Here is a 15,728-nt window from a genome sequence, read left to right on the forward strand (position 1 = left end):
TTCCCCCTAATTCTTGTTGTGGTAAAATGTACATAATATAAAATTTATCATTATAACCAAATTAGGTGTGTGTGTGTCCAGCGGCGTTAAGCAGATTCACCTTATTGTGTAGCCAGCACTTCATCCCTCCCCAGAACTCCTCCTGTCCAGCTCGTCTCTGTGCCCATTAACTCCCACCCCCCAGTGCCTTTCCTCCTCCCAGTCCCTGACAACCACCGTTCTACTTCCTGTTCCTTGAGTTTGCTATTCCAGGTATCTCTGTAACTAAAACTGTCCAGTGGCTTCCTTTTATGAGTGGCTTATTTTGCTTAGCATGCTGTCCTCATGGTTCATCCATATGATCCAGTGTGTGAGAATCTCACCTTACTTTTGAAGGATGAATAATATTCCATTGTATCTGCATATCACCATTTGCTTATCCCTTGATCTGTTGCTTGTTTCTGCCTTTGACTATTCGTTATTGTGAATACTTCTGTCATGAGGATGGGTTTGCAAGTACCTGTTTGAGTCTGCTTTCAGTTCTCTTGACTAAACGCAGGATTGGAATTGCTGGGTCATGTGGCAATTCTGTTTTAATATTTGAGGAATTTCCATGTCATTTTACCTTCCCACCATCCATTTTCAAGAATTCTTCACATCCTTGCCAACATTTCCTTTCCCAGTGGGCATGGTGTGGTATTTCATTATGGCTTTGATTTGCATTTCCCTAAGGATTAGTGATGTTGCTCATGTTTTAAGGGCTGGGCACAGTGGTGCATGCCTATAATACCAAAGGCTCAGGCAGGAGGATTGCAAAGTCAAGGCCAGCCTCAGCAATTTACATAGACCCTGAGCAACTTAGCTTTAAAAAAAAAAAAAAAAGAAAAGAAAGTCTGTTCAAATCCTTTGCCTATTTTTCATCTGGCTTTTATTATTAAGTATTGGGGGCTGGGGTTGTGGCCCAGTGGTAGAGCACTTCTCACTCCTAGCATGTATGACAAACTGGGTCCCATCCTCAGCACCACATAAAAATAAGTAAATAAAATAAAGGTATTGTGTCCAACTACATCAAACAAACAAAAATAAGTATCGGTGAGTTCTATATCATAGAAAAATATTTTCTAGAAGCAAATTCCTTACAGATGTATGATTTACAAATGTTTTCTGCCATTTCTTGGATTGTTGCTTGTTTAATATTTTCTGTTAAATAGATCACTGTAAAAAGCTAGCCCCCCCCCCCCCGCCCACTGCCACCAGGATTGAGCCCAGGAGCACTTAACCACTGAGCCACATCCCCCATCCCCCCCACCACCTTTTTTTTTTTTTTAATTATTTTTTAAAAATTGCTTAGGGCCTTGCTAAGTTGCTGAGGCTGGCTTTGAACTCGTATCCTCCTGCCTTAGCCTCCTGAGTCGCTGGGGTTACAGGTGTGTGCCATTGTGCCCAGCCCCTAAATACATTAATTTTTAAAAGGAATATTTTAAAATTTAAAACACTATTAAATATAGTCACGTATTGCTTAATGAAAAGGATATGAAAATTGAATGTGCTAGGCATCTGATGGACTCTTCGTATCTGATTGATAGCTTAAGTCCTGATGGTTAAGTCCTGTATCTGCACAGACACTCCCTTCTACCAGTCAGTCTAGAGACTTTGTAGTTTGTCTTCTTCAAGAATAAGGGCCTGGGCCGCCTTAATAGAAGGGTTCAGAGCACTCTTTGTGAATTAGGGTGTTGAGCAGTTCTTTTCTTCAGAGGAGTAGATAAACAGGCAGCTTAAGTTGCTGATGGAAAGCTGACTAACATGGAATTCTTAGAAAAGTTACAGGGCTAGGGATGTGGCCTTAGTATGCTCTAGGGCCCTGGGTTTGATCCCAGGACTGAGAGGGGAAAAGAGACGGGGAGGGGGGCTGTACCCTGGTGTCAGTTGCCTTTATCAATCTATATCTTTACCCTCTTGAAACTTTTGAAGACTTTGTCACTTCTAAGAAAGATGAAGTAACGGCACAACCCATTTCCGGGTTAACCCCCCCACCCAAAAAAAAAAAAAAAATATCTAGTGACCACTTCAGGAAATGAGCTTATCTTAAAAAATTCACCCAAACCCAGTCTTAAAATACCAAAACATGACACTGGCAACATTCACACATACGTCTTTCTGTTTCATGGAGTCAGCTCCAGCTAAGGTGTTAAGCAAAACACTCATATACTTGAAGGGGTTTATTTTAGGTTCCCTGTTAGGCACACCATTGTTTGTAAGATGCATTCTGATTTCAGAGATCTTAAAATTTGAAAAGATGTGTAATTTATATCTAGAATAGTGGAATATTGAAGGGACAAATTATCAAACTTTTAAAATTAAACCAGAAGAATATTGTAACAGGATTTGGATTGGGAACGCAGTTATAGAAAAGTGCATTTGTATGTAGACAGGTACTGGGGCCACAACTAACCCAATGGCGCTGCCCACTGTATATCCTCTGGATGGACGTAGCTTTGTGGAGCCTTAGCAGGACTGGCCTTCGTGGGAATTAGGAGGCCCCCTCCTCCGGGTTTATGCTGTTCACCCAGAACCCGTGGCTTAGCAAGTGCAGCATGAGCTGGAAAAGCTGCCACTTTCTCCTCTCCTGTGCTAGGTGTGTGCACAGGATAGTAAATGCACTGATGGCATTTACTATGTGCTAAGTGCTTCACAGACACTTTTGAACCATTTTCATAAGAAACTAAATGAGTAAAGTATTATTGTCCTCATTTTACTGTTAGTTCTTCAGCCCAGACGTCTCCTGAACTCCACAATTGTGTATCTAATTGCCTGGGTAGTTTATTTTCAAGATAGCAGCTGGAGCTCTGTGTGTGTGTGTGTGTGTGTGTGTGTGTGTGTGTGTAATTGTCAACGGGCCTTTATTTTATTCATTTGTTTATTTATATGTGGTGCTGAGGATTGCACCCAGTGCCTCACCGGGCTAGGCAAGCACTCTCCCACTGAGCCCCAGCCCTGGAGCAGTTTTAAGATCTAAGGCAACTTGTGTGGAGGCTCCTGCAATCTCCCCGCCCTCCGTGCACTCACTTCATTCTATGCAGGCCTGCTGTTCTTTTAGGTAGGGTTTTTCTTGGCTTTTCCTTCTGCCTGGAATACTCTTCCTCCAAGGGTCTGCAATTTAGACTCGGTCACTTCCAAATCTTGGTGAACTTGATGCCTCCTTGAGGTCGCAGCCTGCTCTGACCTCACTGTGTGAGCTGCATCCTGTCTCCTCCCCAGCGCTGGGTGCCCACTCACAGTGTTGACTTTATTGTGTGTGGTTCCATTAGGAGATAGGTGTCCCAAGCATAGATCAGTGCCTGGTACATAGCAGGCACTCGGTAATGTTTATTACATGCATAAGTGAGAAAATCGGTATGTGGGGCAGTTGATCAAGTTGTCAAAAAAAAAAAAAAACAACGAAAAAACATACAGCTGATAAAAGGTCGAGATAGATTTTGAACTAATACCCATGTATTTTGCCTCTAATATTAGAAAATGATACCCCAAAAATGTTAGGATGCATTGAGTTCATGGGTACCTTTTTCCCCTTATCTATCCAGATTTTAATTACTGTTTGCTCTCATAATTAAAAACAAACTCAATTACCAAAGTAGAAAGAAAGAGCCAGATAGCTATCAGGAAGCTAGAACAAGCGGCCACAAGGTTGAAATCTGCTCCTCATCTGTTTAGTCCCACAAATGGTGCTGATCTTATCAGCCTTGACAATACAGAAAGATGGTGTGATAAAGCCCTGGGAACACCTGTGCATGCTTCTGACCTCACATCTTCTGTCAGTGTCTCAACCCTGTATCCTGCTGTGTAACCCTAGACAGTTGTACTTAAACTTGATTGTCCTGAATTTGAAGGGATTGTTAGGATTAAATGAGCATTTTTTTAAAATACTCTTTTTTAAAATACATTTTTTAGTTGTTGATGGACCTTTATTTGTATGTGGTGTTGAAAATTGAACCCAGTTTCTCACACATGCTAGGCAAGTGCTCTACTACTGAGCCACCACCCCAGCCCATAATGAGCTATTTGATATAAAAAACTGGCAGTTAATAAACAATGCGGTTAGCTGATGTTATTGTTGTGAAGTTTTGCTGCTACAGAATTTTTTTAAAAAATATTTTTTGGTGGATACAGGTTGCTGAAACTCTAGGGATCATGGAAAGCGAACAAATATTGTTATTTTTCAGGTAGCCTAATAATAGTTGTTAAATATTTGTGTTTTTCATGGACACTTGCTTGAGTTTATAATTTTTATTACATCTTAAAAATAGCCATATTTCCTTAATTCATATAAATTTTAATATTTAATGTTGTGTATTTTATGGCTTCCATTGTTGTTTCTTGCAGTTTTGTTTTACTTCTGTCAATTGGTTGATTTAAAATGATCACCAGAGATTATAATTACTTTGGTTGATGAATAGAATGTCTTTTAATTTTGAATGATAAATAAGGTCACATAGTAACCAATGGTTATGAAGAGAATGAAAATTGCTTGTTTGTTTGGCTTAGTTCCTCCCTAAGTTGCTGAGGCTGGCCTTGTTTTGTGATCCTCCTGTCTCAGCCTACCCATTCACTGGGATCACAGGTGTGCCTGGGCAGGAAAATACTGTAAGACTAGAAGAATCCTTTAAAAAATTGGTCATTCAAGCAGGGAGTGGGACACAGTGGTACATGCATGTAATCCCAGTGATTTGGGAGGATGAGGCAGGATAATTTCAAGGCTAGTCTTGACAATTAAGCAAGACCCTATCTCAAAATGAAGGGGAGGGGAGGGAAGTGGGGATGCAGCTCAGTGGTAACCTGCCTCTGGGTTCAGTCGCCAGTACCAAAAAGAAAGTGAGGAAGAACATCACTCAAGTGCAAGGAAATGTATTTGTGTGAATAAATGCATTTGGAGAAATTGATGCAAACTGAAATTGATACTCCATTGCAGAGTACATCATGAAACCAAACTGTCCTAGGGATTTGGGCTTTCGAATCACTCTAGTAGCTTTCAGCTTAGCAGTGATCCACACTAAGTACATTTTTATGTTTGTGAACCTGAATTCAAAGATTTCTCAAAATAGCACTTACTTTGAGCCAGATATGGTCGTGCACACCTATAATCCCAGGTATTCAAAAGACTGAGGCAGGAGGATTTGAAGTTCCAGACCAGCCTGGGCAATTTAGTGAGATCCTGTCTCAAAGTAATAAGTAGAGCTGGGGATGTAGCTCAGTGGTAAAGCACACCCCTAAGCTCAACCCTTAGTAAAAATTAAAATAAAAAAGCACTACCTGTATTATGTGTAAGATCTTATTTTTTAAGAAAGCTGTTCATGATTTCCCAAAATAATTTCCTGAATTTTAATGAACTTGCCTCACAGTTTAAAACAGTGTTGAGTTATGCTTTAGGAGAGAAGAAACTTGAATTTTAATGTCTTTTCTCTGAAGATGTTGGCTATTATGAAGAAGGTACCTATCCTGGCTATTGACACCTTACTGGTTGCTATCTTAGTTACAAAAAGGGTCCCAAAAAGCCATTGAAATGAACAGGAGAATGTCAGGATATTCAAGCACCTGGTCTTGGGTTTATACATATTCCCCTTTATAATTCAGAGTGTATCTTTATACTCCAGTCATTTGCACTTAAATTTAGTGCCATTGAGGTGTGTGTTTGTTTTGCTACTGGGGATTGAACCACTGAGGTATATCCCCAGCCCTTTTTAATTTTATATTTTGTGATGGGTTCTCTCTGCTGCCCAGGCTGACCTTGAACTTGAGGTCCTTCTTAGCTTCCCAATAAACTGGGATTCTACATATGTGCCATCATGTCTAGCTCTATAGGATTGTAAAACCATCTTTTAACTTGACTCTCTTTCTGAAAAAGGATATTCACATAAGGAATAAATGCAGTTGAGAGATTATGACAAGTAATAAAGGCATTTTGGTATAAAAAGAATGGAGTGTGAAAAGAATGTATTCTATAAAAATCATGAACTACATGATTAAAACAAGCCCACCCTCACACTCCACTGCAGAGTACAGCATGAAACCAATAAAGGGCATACTCTTTGGACCTGTGGAATCTGCCACCTCAGAAATAGTGTGCACTAGAAAACAGAGAAATTTATAGTAACTCGTGATTGACAGATGCAGCGTGGGTGGGTGCAGAACGCTAAGATGCTTGGTGGTTATGAGTCGCTCTCTTTTTCTATCATAAAATATCCCCTGAGGTTTTTCAGAGACGAATTTTAGGATCAGGTTAATCTGGCAATTCTTTAATGAGATAGAAGACAGTAGAGGGAGGCAGAGTAGGGTGGGATTAAGCTTGTTTGCTTGCTTATTTATTTATTTATTTATTTATTTATTTATTTATTTATTTTTTTGGGGGGGGGTACCAGGGATTGAACCCAGGGGTGCTTAACCACTGATCCACGTCCCCAGCCTGTTTTAGTTTTTATTTTGAGACAGGGTCCCTCTAAGTTGCTGAAGCTGGCTTTGAATTTATAATTCTCCTGCCTCAGCCTCCCAAACTGCTGGAATTATAGCTGTGCACCACCACACCCAGTGGGTTTTTTTTTTTTTTTTTTTTTGAAGTTGGGAAGTGGGGGAGAAGGTTCTGGAATGCAGGTGGAAGCAGCTTAGAACCCATTGAACCTGGATTCCAGAATAGACTGGATGAGTTCATATTAAGTACACTGAAGACTTTTTTAAAAAGACTTTGTAGAATTCAGCTATCACAGTTAGTGAAATAACAAGCATACATCTTCACTGGCATGTAAAAAGTAAATGTTTACTCTGTGAAGTGCAGATTCTCAGACATAAATAAGTGTTTAAGGTCTGGGATCTTTGGTGATAATGAAATACTACTTTATCTGTGAAGAGGTATTTAAAAATGATTTTTTATTATTGGACAGAAATGAAGCTTTAAAATTAGTTTCTATATAAGCCTATGTTGCCAAAATTATCTTCAAATGATGTATTTAACAATCGGCTTTTTTGTGGGGGAGGTAGATAGAGGACATTGAACTGAGGGGCACTCGGCCACTCGGCCCCCTCCCCAGCCCTATTTTGTATTTTATTTAGAGACAGGGTCTCACTGAGTTGCTTAGGGCCTCGCTAAATTGCTGAGGTTGGTTTTGAACTTGTGATCCTCCTGCCTCAGCCTCTGGAGCTGCTGGGATGACAGGCATACACCACCTGCCCGGCTTTATTGTGAGTTATTTAATGAGAGGTGTGTCACTAGGAGCTGACATTGTGCTGGCAGTTGTAGAGATCAGCATGAGCTGCATTCAGCATGAGTTTCTCAGATGGGGCTTCCCTCTGTCTATTTTCCCATCTGGTCCTAAGCGCCTTCATCTCTCCTTCCATAGTGGAGGGAAAAAAATATCTAGGGAAAAGAAGTGCTGTAGTGATCTCTTGGTATCCTGGGTATAGAGTTAGGAGTGAGTGGAGTCAGGTTTAGGTGCCAGAGGTGGGAGACAGTGTCTTAGCCTTGTCAGTTGAAGGCTGTAGGATTATTTTTCCCCCTTACAGAAATAAAATGGGTTGGTAAAAGTTTAAAATGTAGCTGTGTGAGGAGCTGCGCAGGAGCACTTAGTACCATCCTCTGTGGGTCAGAATGTGGGTGAGCGGGAGAGGCCCCGGGTGATCCCAGCATTGCCCCCTGCCCTGAAGAAAGTAGTTTCTAATGGAAGAGTAAAATATAAAAACAAATGGAAATAGGTAGTATACATAATAAAAATTCCTTATCGTTCTTCTGAAATAATCACTGTTAATGCTTGGTTGATAATTCTAGATCTGCCACCCCCTCTTAGATTTCCTTCCTCTTTTGGGTTTAAGTACATTTATTTTTCCTGTTTTTATTTTGCTTGCTGATCTTTTTCCATTTGCACACATGTGGATCAACCTCAGTTTATCATACACATGTCAATATTGTCTGGTTCTCTGTGGCTGGGTATTTGTTCTTTTCCCCAGTTTTTCAAAGAGTGTGGACCACACTGCGGTGCCTATGCTTGTGCATGTTGTTTAAGGACTTTAGTTTTTTTTTTTTTTTTTTAAAGAAAGAGTGAGAGAGGGGGAGAGAGAGATAATTTTAATATTTATTTATTTATTTATTTATTTATTTTAGTATTTGGCGGACACAACATTTTTGTCTGTATGTGGTTCTGAGGATCGAACCCCGGGCCACACGCATGCCAGGCGAGCGCGCTACCGCTTGAGCCACATCCCCAGCCCCAGGACTTTAGTTTTTTTTTTTTTTTTTTTAAACTAATTTTAATTGTAGGTTGTTCCAAACATTACATAGTTCTTGATATATCATGTTTCACACTTTGATTCAAGTGGGATATGAGCTCCCATTTTTACCCCATATACAGATTGCAGAATCACATCAGTTGCACAACCATTGATTTACATACTGCCATTCTGGTGTCTGTTGTATTCTGCTGCCTTTCCTATCCTCTACTATCCCCCCTCCCCCCTCCCCTCCCCTCTTCTCTCTCTACCCCCTCTACTGTAATTCATTTCTCCCCCTTATATTTTTCCTCCTTTCTCCTCACTTCCTCTTGTATGTAATTTTGTATACCCCTGAGGGTCTCCTTCCATTTACATGCAATTTTCCTTCTCTCTCCCTTTCCCTCCCACCTCTCATCCCTGTTTAATGTTAATCTTCTTCTCATGCTCTTCGTCCCTACTCTGTTCTTAGTTACTCTCCTTATATCAAAGAAGACATTTGGCATTTGTTTTTAAGGGATTGGCTAGCTTCACTTAGCATAATCTGCTCTAATGCCATCCATATCCCTCCAAATTCTATGATTTTGTCATTTCTTAATGCAGAGTAATACTCCATTGTGTATAAATGCCACATTTTTTTTATCCATTCGTCTATTGAAGGGCATCTAGGTTGGTTCCACAGTCTTGCTATTGTGAATTGTGCTGCTATGAACATGGATGTAGCAGTGTCCCTATAGTGTGCTCTTTTTAGGTCTTTAGGGAATAGACCGAGTAGGGGAATAGCTGGATCAAATGGTGGTTCCATTCCGAGCTTTCCAAGAAATCTCCATACTGCTTTCCAAATTGGCCGCACCAATTTGCAGTCCCACCAGCAATGTACAAGAGTACCCTTTTCCCCACATCCTCGCCAGCACTTGTTGTTGTTTGACTTCCTAATGGCTGCCAATCTTACTGGAGTGAGATGGTATCTTAGGGTGGTTTTGATTTGCATTTCTCTGACTGCTAGAGATGGTGAACATTTTTTCATATACTTGTTGATTGATTGTATGTCCTCCTCTGAGAAATTTCTGTTCAGGTCCTTGGCCCATTTGTTGATTGGGTTATTTGTTATCTCATTGTCTAATTTTTTTAGTTCTTTGTATATTCTGGATATTAGGGCTCTGTCTGAAGTGTGAGGAGTAAAGATTTGTTCCCAGGACGTAGGCTCCCTATTTACCTCTCTTATTGTTTCTTTTGCTGAGAAAAAACTTTTTAGTTTGAGTAAGTCCCATTTGTTGATTCTAGTTATTAACTGTTGTGCTATGGGTGTCCTATTGAGGAATTTGGAGCCCGACCCCACAGTATGTAGATCATAGCCAACTTTTTCTTCTATCAGACGCCATGTCTCTGATTTGATATCAAGTTCCTTGATCCACTTTGAGTTAACTTTTGTGCATGGCGAGAGAAAGGGATTCAGTTTCATTTTGTTGCATATGGATTTCCAGTTTTCCCAACACCATTTGTTGAAGATGCTATCCTTCTTCCATTGCATGCTTTTAGCCCCTTTATCGAATATAAGATAGTTGTAGTTTTGTGGATTGGTTTCTGTGTCCTCTATTCTGTACCATTGGTCCACCCGCCTGTTTTGGTACCAGTACCATGCTGTTTTTGTTACTATTGCTCTGTAGTATAGTTTGAAGTCTGGTATTGCTATACCTCCCGATTCACACTTCCTGCTTAGCATTGTTTTTGCTATTCTGGGTCTCTTATTTTTCCATATGAATTTCATGATTGCTTTCTCTATTTCTACAAGAAATGCCGTTGGGATTTTGATTGGCATTGCATTAAACCTATAGAGAACTTTTGGTAATATCGCCATTTTGATGATGTTAGTTCTACCTATCCATGAACAGGGTATATTTTTCCATCTTCTAAGATCTTCTTCTATTTCTCTCTTTAGGGTTCTGTAGTTTCCATTGTATAAGTCTTTCACCTCTTTTGTTAGGTTCATTCCCAAGTATTTTTTTTTTTTTTTTGAGGATATTGTGAATGGGGTGGTTGTCCTCATTTCCATTTCAGAGGATTTGTCTCTGATATACAGGAATGCCTTTGATTTATGTGTGTTGATTTTATATCCTGCCACTTTGCTGAATTCATTTATTAGCTCTAATAGTTTCTTTGTAGACCCTTTTGGGTCTGCTAGGTATAGAATCATGTCATCTGCAAATAGTGATAATTTGAGTTCTTCTTTTCCTATTTTTATGCCTTTAATTTCTTTCGTCTGTCTAATTGCTCTGGCCAAGGACTTTAGTTTTTATAGGTTAAATTCCTAGAGTAGAATCACTGGATTAGTCTTTAAGATCATTTCAAGATTTTAGTGGTTATTACCATGATCTCTTCTAGAAAGGTGGTACCAAGACTGCACACGATGGCACATGCCTGCAGTTCCAGCAATTCAGGAGCTGAGGCAGGAGGATTGTCAAGTTTGAGGCCAGCCTCAGCAACTTAGTGAAACCCTGCCTTAAAATAAAAGAGTCGGGGATGTGGTCCAGTGGATAAGTGTCCCTGAGTTCAGTTGTCCCTGGTACCAAAAAAAGAAAAGATTGTTTTGAGATATGTTGTGATTCTGAATAAATTTGAACCTCTTTGGTTTCCTCAACTGTCAGTTCAGGATACAGTGGTCCTAAGTGTCTGCTGAGAATTAATTCTAGGACCTCCGCCCTCCCTTACCAAAATCTGTGTGTGCTCAAGTCCCTTATATAAAATGGAGCAGTAGCTGCATAGAACCTATGTCTGTATACTTTGTTGTCTGTAGCAAATCGTTATACTGTATTATTTAGGGAATAATGAAAAGAAAAAAGTCTGTCCATGTTCATTACAGTTGTGACTTTTTAAAGTATTGATATACATGATATTCATTTTTTTATACTTATTTTTTATATTGATGAATCCACAAATGTGGAAACCTGTAGATATTGAAGGCTGATTAGTTAATATCTAACCTCCCTTTTGATAGGAGAGAGTGTAGCACATAGTGGGTACTCAGACAGAAACTTCTGGTTGAAAACAAGAGGTGTGGATTATATAGTCTTTAATTCTAGGCTCTTTCAGCTCTGAAATGATTTCATGGTCACACGTACCTGGGGAGGTGAGGGCCAGGTGAGGGGGTGGAGGGGGTAGAATTAGGGCTGCCTAGTTCAGCTGAACATGTGGCCCTAGTTCCTACCTAGAGTGTTACTGCAGGGGTCAAGGTGATTAGGAGAGATGGAGTGTGCCCTGTCTAGTAAGTGGCAGCAGCTGTTAGTAAGACAAGTTTCTGAAAGAAGCCTTGAAGGATGGGATTCTCTGTCAACCTGGCAGTTTTCTAAAGGAGGAAACCAATCTCCAGCTCCTGCGTGGCTGCTGACTTCTAAGCCACTGTCAGGGCCTCCCGAGGCCTGATATCTGAGAGTGCCTGACGTGCTGTCATTGTGTCCTAGCTGTGATTTCCAGAGCAGTTACCTTGTTGTCTGGTTAAAGCATTTGATTGTTCTGGGTTGGATGGCTGTCCTTGCTTGGTTCTGTTTGTAAGCTTGTTTTTGCACCAAAACTGAACTGACAGTTAATAGTGGAAAATTCGTAGACATGAAATCTAGACAGGTGTGGAATCTGGTTATTGGTCCTATTCCCTGGATGTTTCTGGGCAGGTAGCGTGCATCCTTTGGTTTAAAAAAGGAGTCAGTGAGGTGCTATGACACAGGCCTGTAATCCCAGCTGCTTGGGAGATGGAAGCAGGAGGTTCACAAGTTCTAGGCCAACCTGGGCAATTTAGCAAGACCCTGTTTAAAAATAAGAGCCAGCCGGGGACAGAGCTTCCCTGGGTTCCGTCTCCAGTACTGGACTAGGGTTGGGGAAGGGGATTCAGGAAGTAATTTAAAATCTGTGGGCTTCTTACACAAATTAAATGCAATGTTACCTGGAGACAGTGGTGCACACCTGTAATCTCAGTGGCTTAGGAGGCTGAGGCAGGAGGATGGCAAGTTCAAAGCCAGCCTTAGCAATTTATCAAAGTCCTACGCAACTCAGTGGAACCCTGTCTCTAAATGAAATGTTATTAAAAAGGGGCAGGGGATGGGGCTCAGTGTTTAAGCATCTCTGGGTTCAATCCCTAGTACCAAAAAAAAAGAGAAAGATGGAGAGAGAGAGATAAGGTTTGCAGCATACATCTTAGAAATATGTTTCTTTTTCTTTCTTGGAGGCAGAACAACTGCAGCAAGAAAAAACCCACTTTCGTTCTCATATTCTGATGCTTTTATTTTTGTGTGTGTGTGTCTGTGGTGCTGGTATTGAACCCAGGGCCTCGTGCCTGGCAGCCAAACCCTCTACCAACCGGGCTGTGTCCCCAGCCCCTCCTCCGCAGTCCTCATAGTAATGTGTTGGTCAGATTCAGGGGCAGTGACTCATACTCAGTAATCCCTAAAGGAGAGAAATGCGATTGACAAAGTGTTCCACTAGGAGCCAGGAGGTCTGGGCCTGCGCCCCAGGTTGGCAGTGTAACCCCAGCTCCTGTCCCCATTGCCCTTGTTTTGTCTGAAATATTTGTGGAAACAGACTGTTACAGGAATTTTTCTGTATGATTTATAGATTCTAAAAAAGGCTCACCCCTGCTCTGTATATGGTGCTCCTTGAAGTGCTTTTGTTCTAGAATCATAATCACTGGTTTTGCTCGCCCAGGTTCAAGTGTCATTTACGCTGCATCAATGGAGCACATTCAGGGGGCCTGGAGGACGATCAGCAATGGCTTTGGACTCAAAGATGCCGTGTTTGACGGCTCCAGCTGCATCTCCCCCACCATAGGCCAGCAGTTCGGCTACCAGCGCCGGGCGTCGGACGACGGCAAGCTCACAGACTCTTCCAAGGCCAGCAGCACTATCCGGGTCTTCTTGCCGAACAAGCAGAGAACAGTGGTATGTGCGTGCTCCTCCCCGGGCTGCCCGTCTGCGAGTAGAGGACAGTGTGGCGCGTGCTGTCCCACTCAGAGGCGGGAACCTCATCACGGGTCTTTATAAACTCATTTTTCCAGAGGCAGACTCTGTCTTGTCACATTGCTGTTCTCCCTTCCTCCCTCCTCTCCACCCCTGGGCGTCGCTGTCGCCCACTATGGCCTCCTGTTTACTACTTACCTAGGCAAATTGTCCGTTCTACTGAGGGGGGTATTTGTGAGACTTTTCTTTGAAAAGTTTCTTTAGTTCTTTCAGCTAAGGTAGTTTTTAAAAAGTGTGGAAAAATTAAGAAAATCAGGGCTGGGGATATAGCTCAGTTGGTAGAGTGCTTGCCTCGCATGCACAAGGCCCTGGGTTCAATCCCCAGCACCACAAAAAAAAAAAAAAAAAAAATCATTCGGGTATGTTTCACAGGCTCAGGACGAATTCACAGGCAGCTTAGATCTCAGTTTTTAGAAGTAAGGAGCAGTCGATGGTCAGTGTCTCCTGTCCCTTTGCCAGGACACTTGTCATTTCTGCAAAGTGCATTCTTCTAGAACCAGTGACCGGTTCACGTTGGAATCATGGTAGGACACTGCCGCTGAGTTTTCCTACAGAAAATGTACAGTTTTTGTTAACATTTTGATTCAAAAAGCTTTGTATTCTCCAATTAAAAAAAAAAAAAGCCACCTGACTAAAGTAGAAAAATGAAGTTGTATTATGCTTGGGGACATTTAAGAAAACCTTTGTGCAAAACTTGCCCGTCTCTTCCTTTCCCACCCTCGGCTCTATGTGTGAACACAGCCCCCCTCGTGGGCCCTGTAGATGAAGAAGCCAGGCCCCGAGGTGGGCGGGCTGGGCCAGCCAGTGTCAGTGTGCTAATATAGACTGATCCTCATGCCAGAGAGCGGGCACAGAACCCCAGGCTTCCCGCACGCTAGGCAAGCGCTCTGTCACAGAGCCACCCCTCCCCAGCCTCTTCATAAGTTTGTTTATACTTCTTTTGGGAACCAATGGCACCCCCATTTGCGGTGTTGGACACTTTTAGGTGCATTTTGACCTGAAACCACAAAAGACCAACTACATTTATGTTTGTTCCCCTTCCTAAAATGGAAAGTTTTCTTTCTGACCTTAAATTGGGAGGTCAAGTAGGAATTGGGAATGTCAGGGGAATCTGAGGACCATGTGGCCCCTCTTCTGGGCATTACTGTCCATCCGTTGCCATCTCTACAAGTTTGCCTAGAGGCCGGGCAGCAGTTTGGCCAGTGCTGGTGTATGGAGCCCAAGCGGCCGACCCAAAGGAAAACCCTGGTTGTCTTTATGAGCTGTGTCTTCCAGACGTGGTGCGTGATGGTTTGGACCTCTGCTCCCTGACCTTGACAGACCGAGCTCCTGCTTGGTCCTGTGCCTGATTCCTGAGCCCTCTGGGCTGCGGTCCTTCCTCAGTGTTGCACGAGTCGTCATCTGCGTGGTCTTTGTTTGGAGCCAGTAGCCTTATAAGTTCGACCTCTGTAGCTTGGGAGACAGTTTTAGCAGGGGTTAGCTTCTCCTGTTTCTTTGGCCCAAAGATGGATCATATCTGCCTCCGGGAGAACCAGCTTCCTTTGCCCGGGCATCCAGCTCTGGGGGAGCAGCAGGCGAGGGAGGAGTGACTTGCCAGGGGGCAGCGCCCCTGGAACCTCAGTGAAAAACTCAGAAATCGCCAGCAGATTCCAGCCTGTGTCTGGGGGCAGTAAAGAGCAGGTCCAGAGAAAGGATGCGGAAGGTTATTTAAAGAGTTTTAGAAGCAAGGAGCAGTAGATGGTCAGTTTCTCCTGTTGTGTGTCTTCTGTACTTATGTGCCACTTTGACCTGCCACTGTGCTGCTTCTCAATGTCACTTTGTGAGCGAGTGACCTGAGCTGAGAATTGTGGCATCTGTAATCTGCTAACAGGTTCAGATGCAGCGTCCTGAGCATGGGGGAGGGAGGAGCTGCAGATCTGTGCTTTCACAGCCCCTGGGACGAGGCTAGCACCAGCCACCAGGGGGACCTCGCTAGGTTAGAGAGCATTTCAAGAACTGTCCTGCCCTGGGACCCCGTGACTTAATGAGGATGTATGCTGTAGCCAGGGGCTGCCTCCCGGCTCTGCAGGCCTGGCCTCTCGGGGTTGAGGGAGGGAGGTCCTGGTGCTGCGCGGATCGGGGTTCACCTTCATTGTCCTCATTCTTGGTGTCTTCGTGGCTTAGGTCAGCTCAGCTCAGTGCTTTCCTGGAATGCATGGGGTCTCTCTGAGATTAACACTGCCTTCGGAAGCCTCTAGAATCAACCTGTGGAGCATTTAAAATACACATGGAGGTGGAGAGGTCAGGGTTGTGATGCCCGTCCTCCCAGGTCACACTGAGCGAAGGGTGGCCATTCTGTTCAGTCTCTTTTCATCTCTTCTTTCCCAATTATTTTGATACAAGGTTCAGTTAACATTGATCTGTTACACACTAACTACGTTGGTATGTACAAGAAAGTTTTAGAATGTTAATTTCATGTATTTATTTGTAAATAAAACATTTATATGGGCTAAAGATATT

General features: G+C 42.5%; 1 protein-coding gene across 1 annotated transcript in view; it reads left to right on the plus strand.

The window, feature by feature from the left end:
• The window catches only part of Raf1 (Raf-1 proto-oncogene, serine/threonine kinase), a 68,351-nt gene that overhangs the window by 29,872 nt on the left and 22,751 nt on the right, over positions 1-15,728 (plus strand). Inside the window, exon 2 of the mRNA XM_076841169.1 lies at positions 12,919-13,151. Within this exon, the coding sequence (XP_076697284.1) occupies positions 12,945-13,151 (207 nt within the window). The 5' untranslated portion in view covers positions 12,919-12,944. The remainder of the gene's footprint in view (positions 1-12,918; positions 13,152-15,728) is intronic.

This window comes from Callospermophilus lateralis, chromosome 20 (assembly GCF_048772815.1).
Source record: "Callospermophilus lateralis isolate mCalLat2 chromosome 20, mCalLat2.hap1, whole genome shotgun sequence".
Taxonomy (NCBI): Eukaryota; Metazoa; Chordata; class Mammalia; order Rodentia; family Sciuridae; genus Callospermophilus; species Callospermophilus lateralis.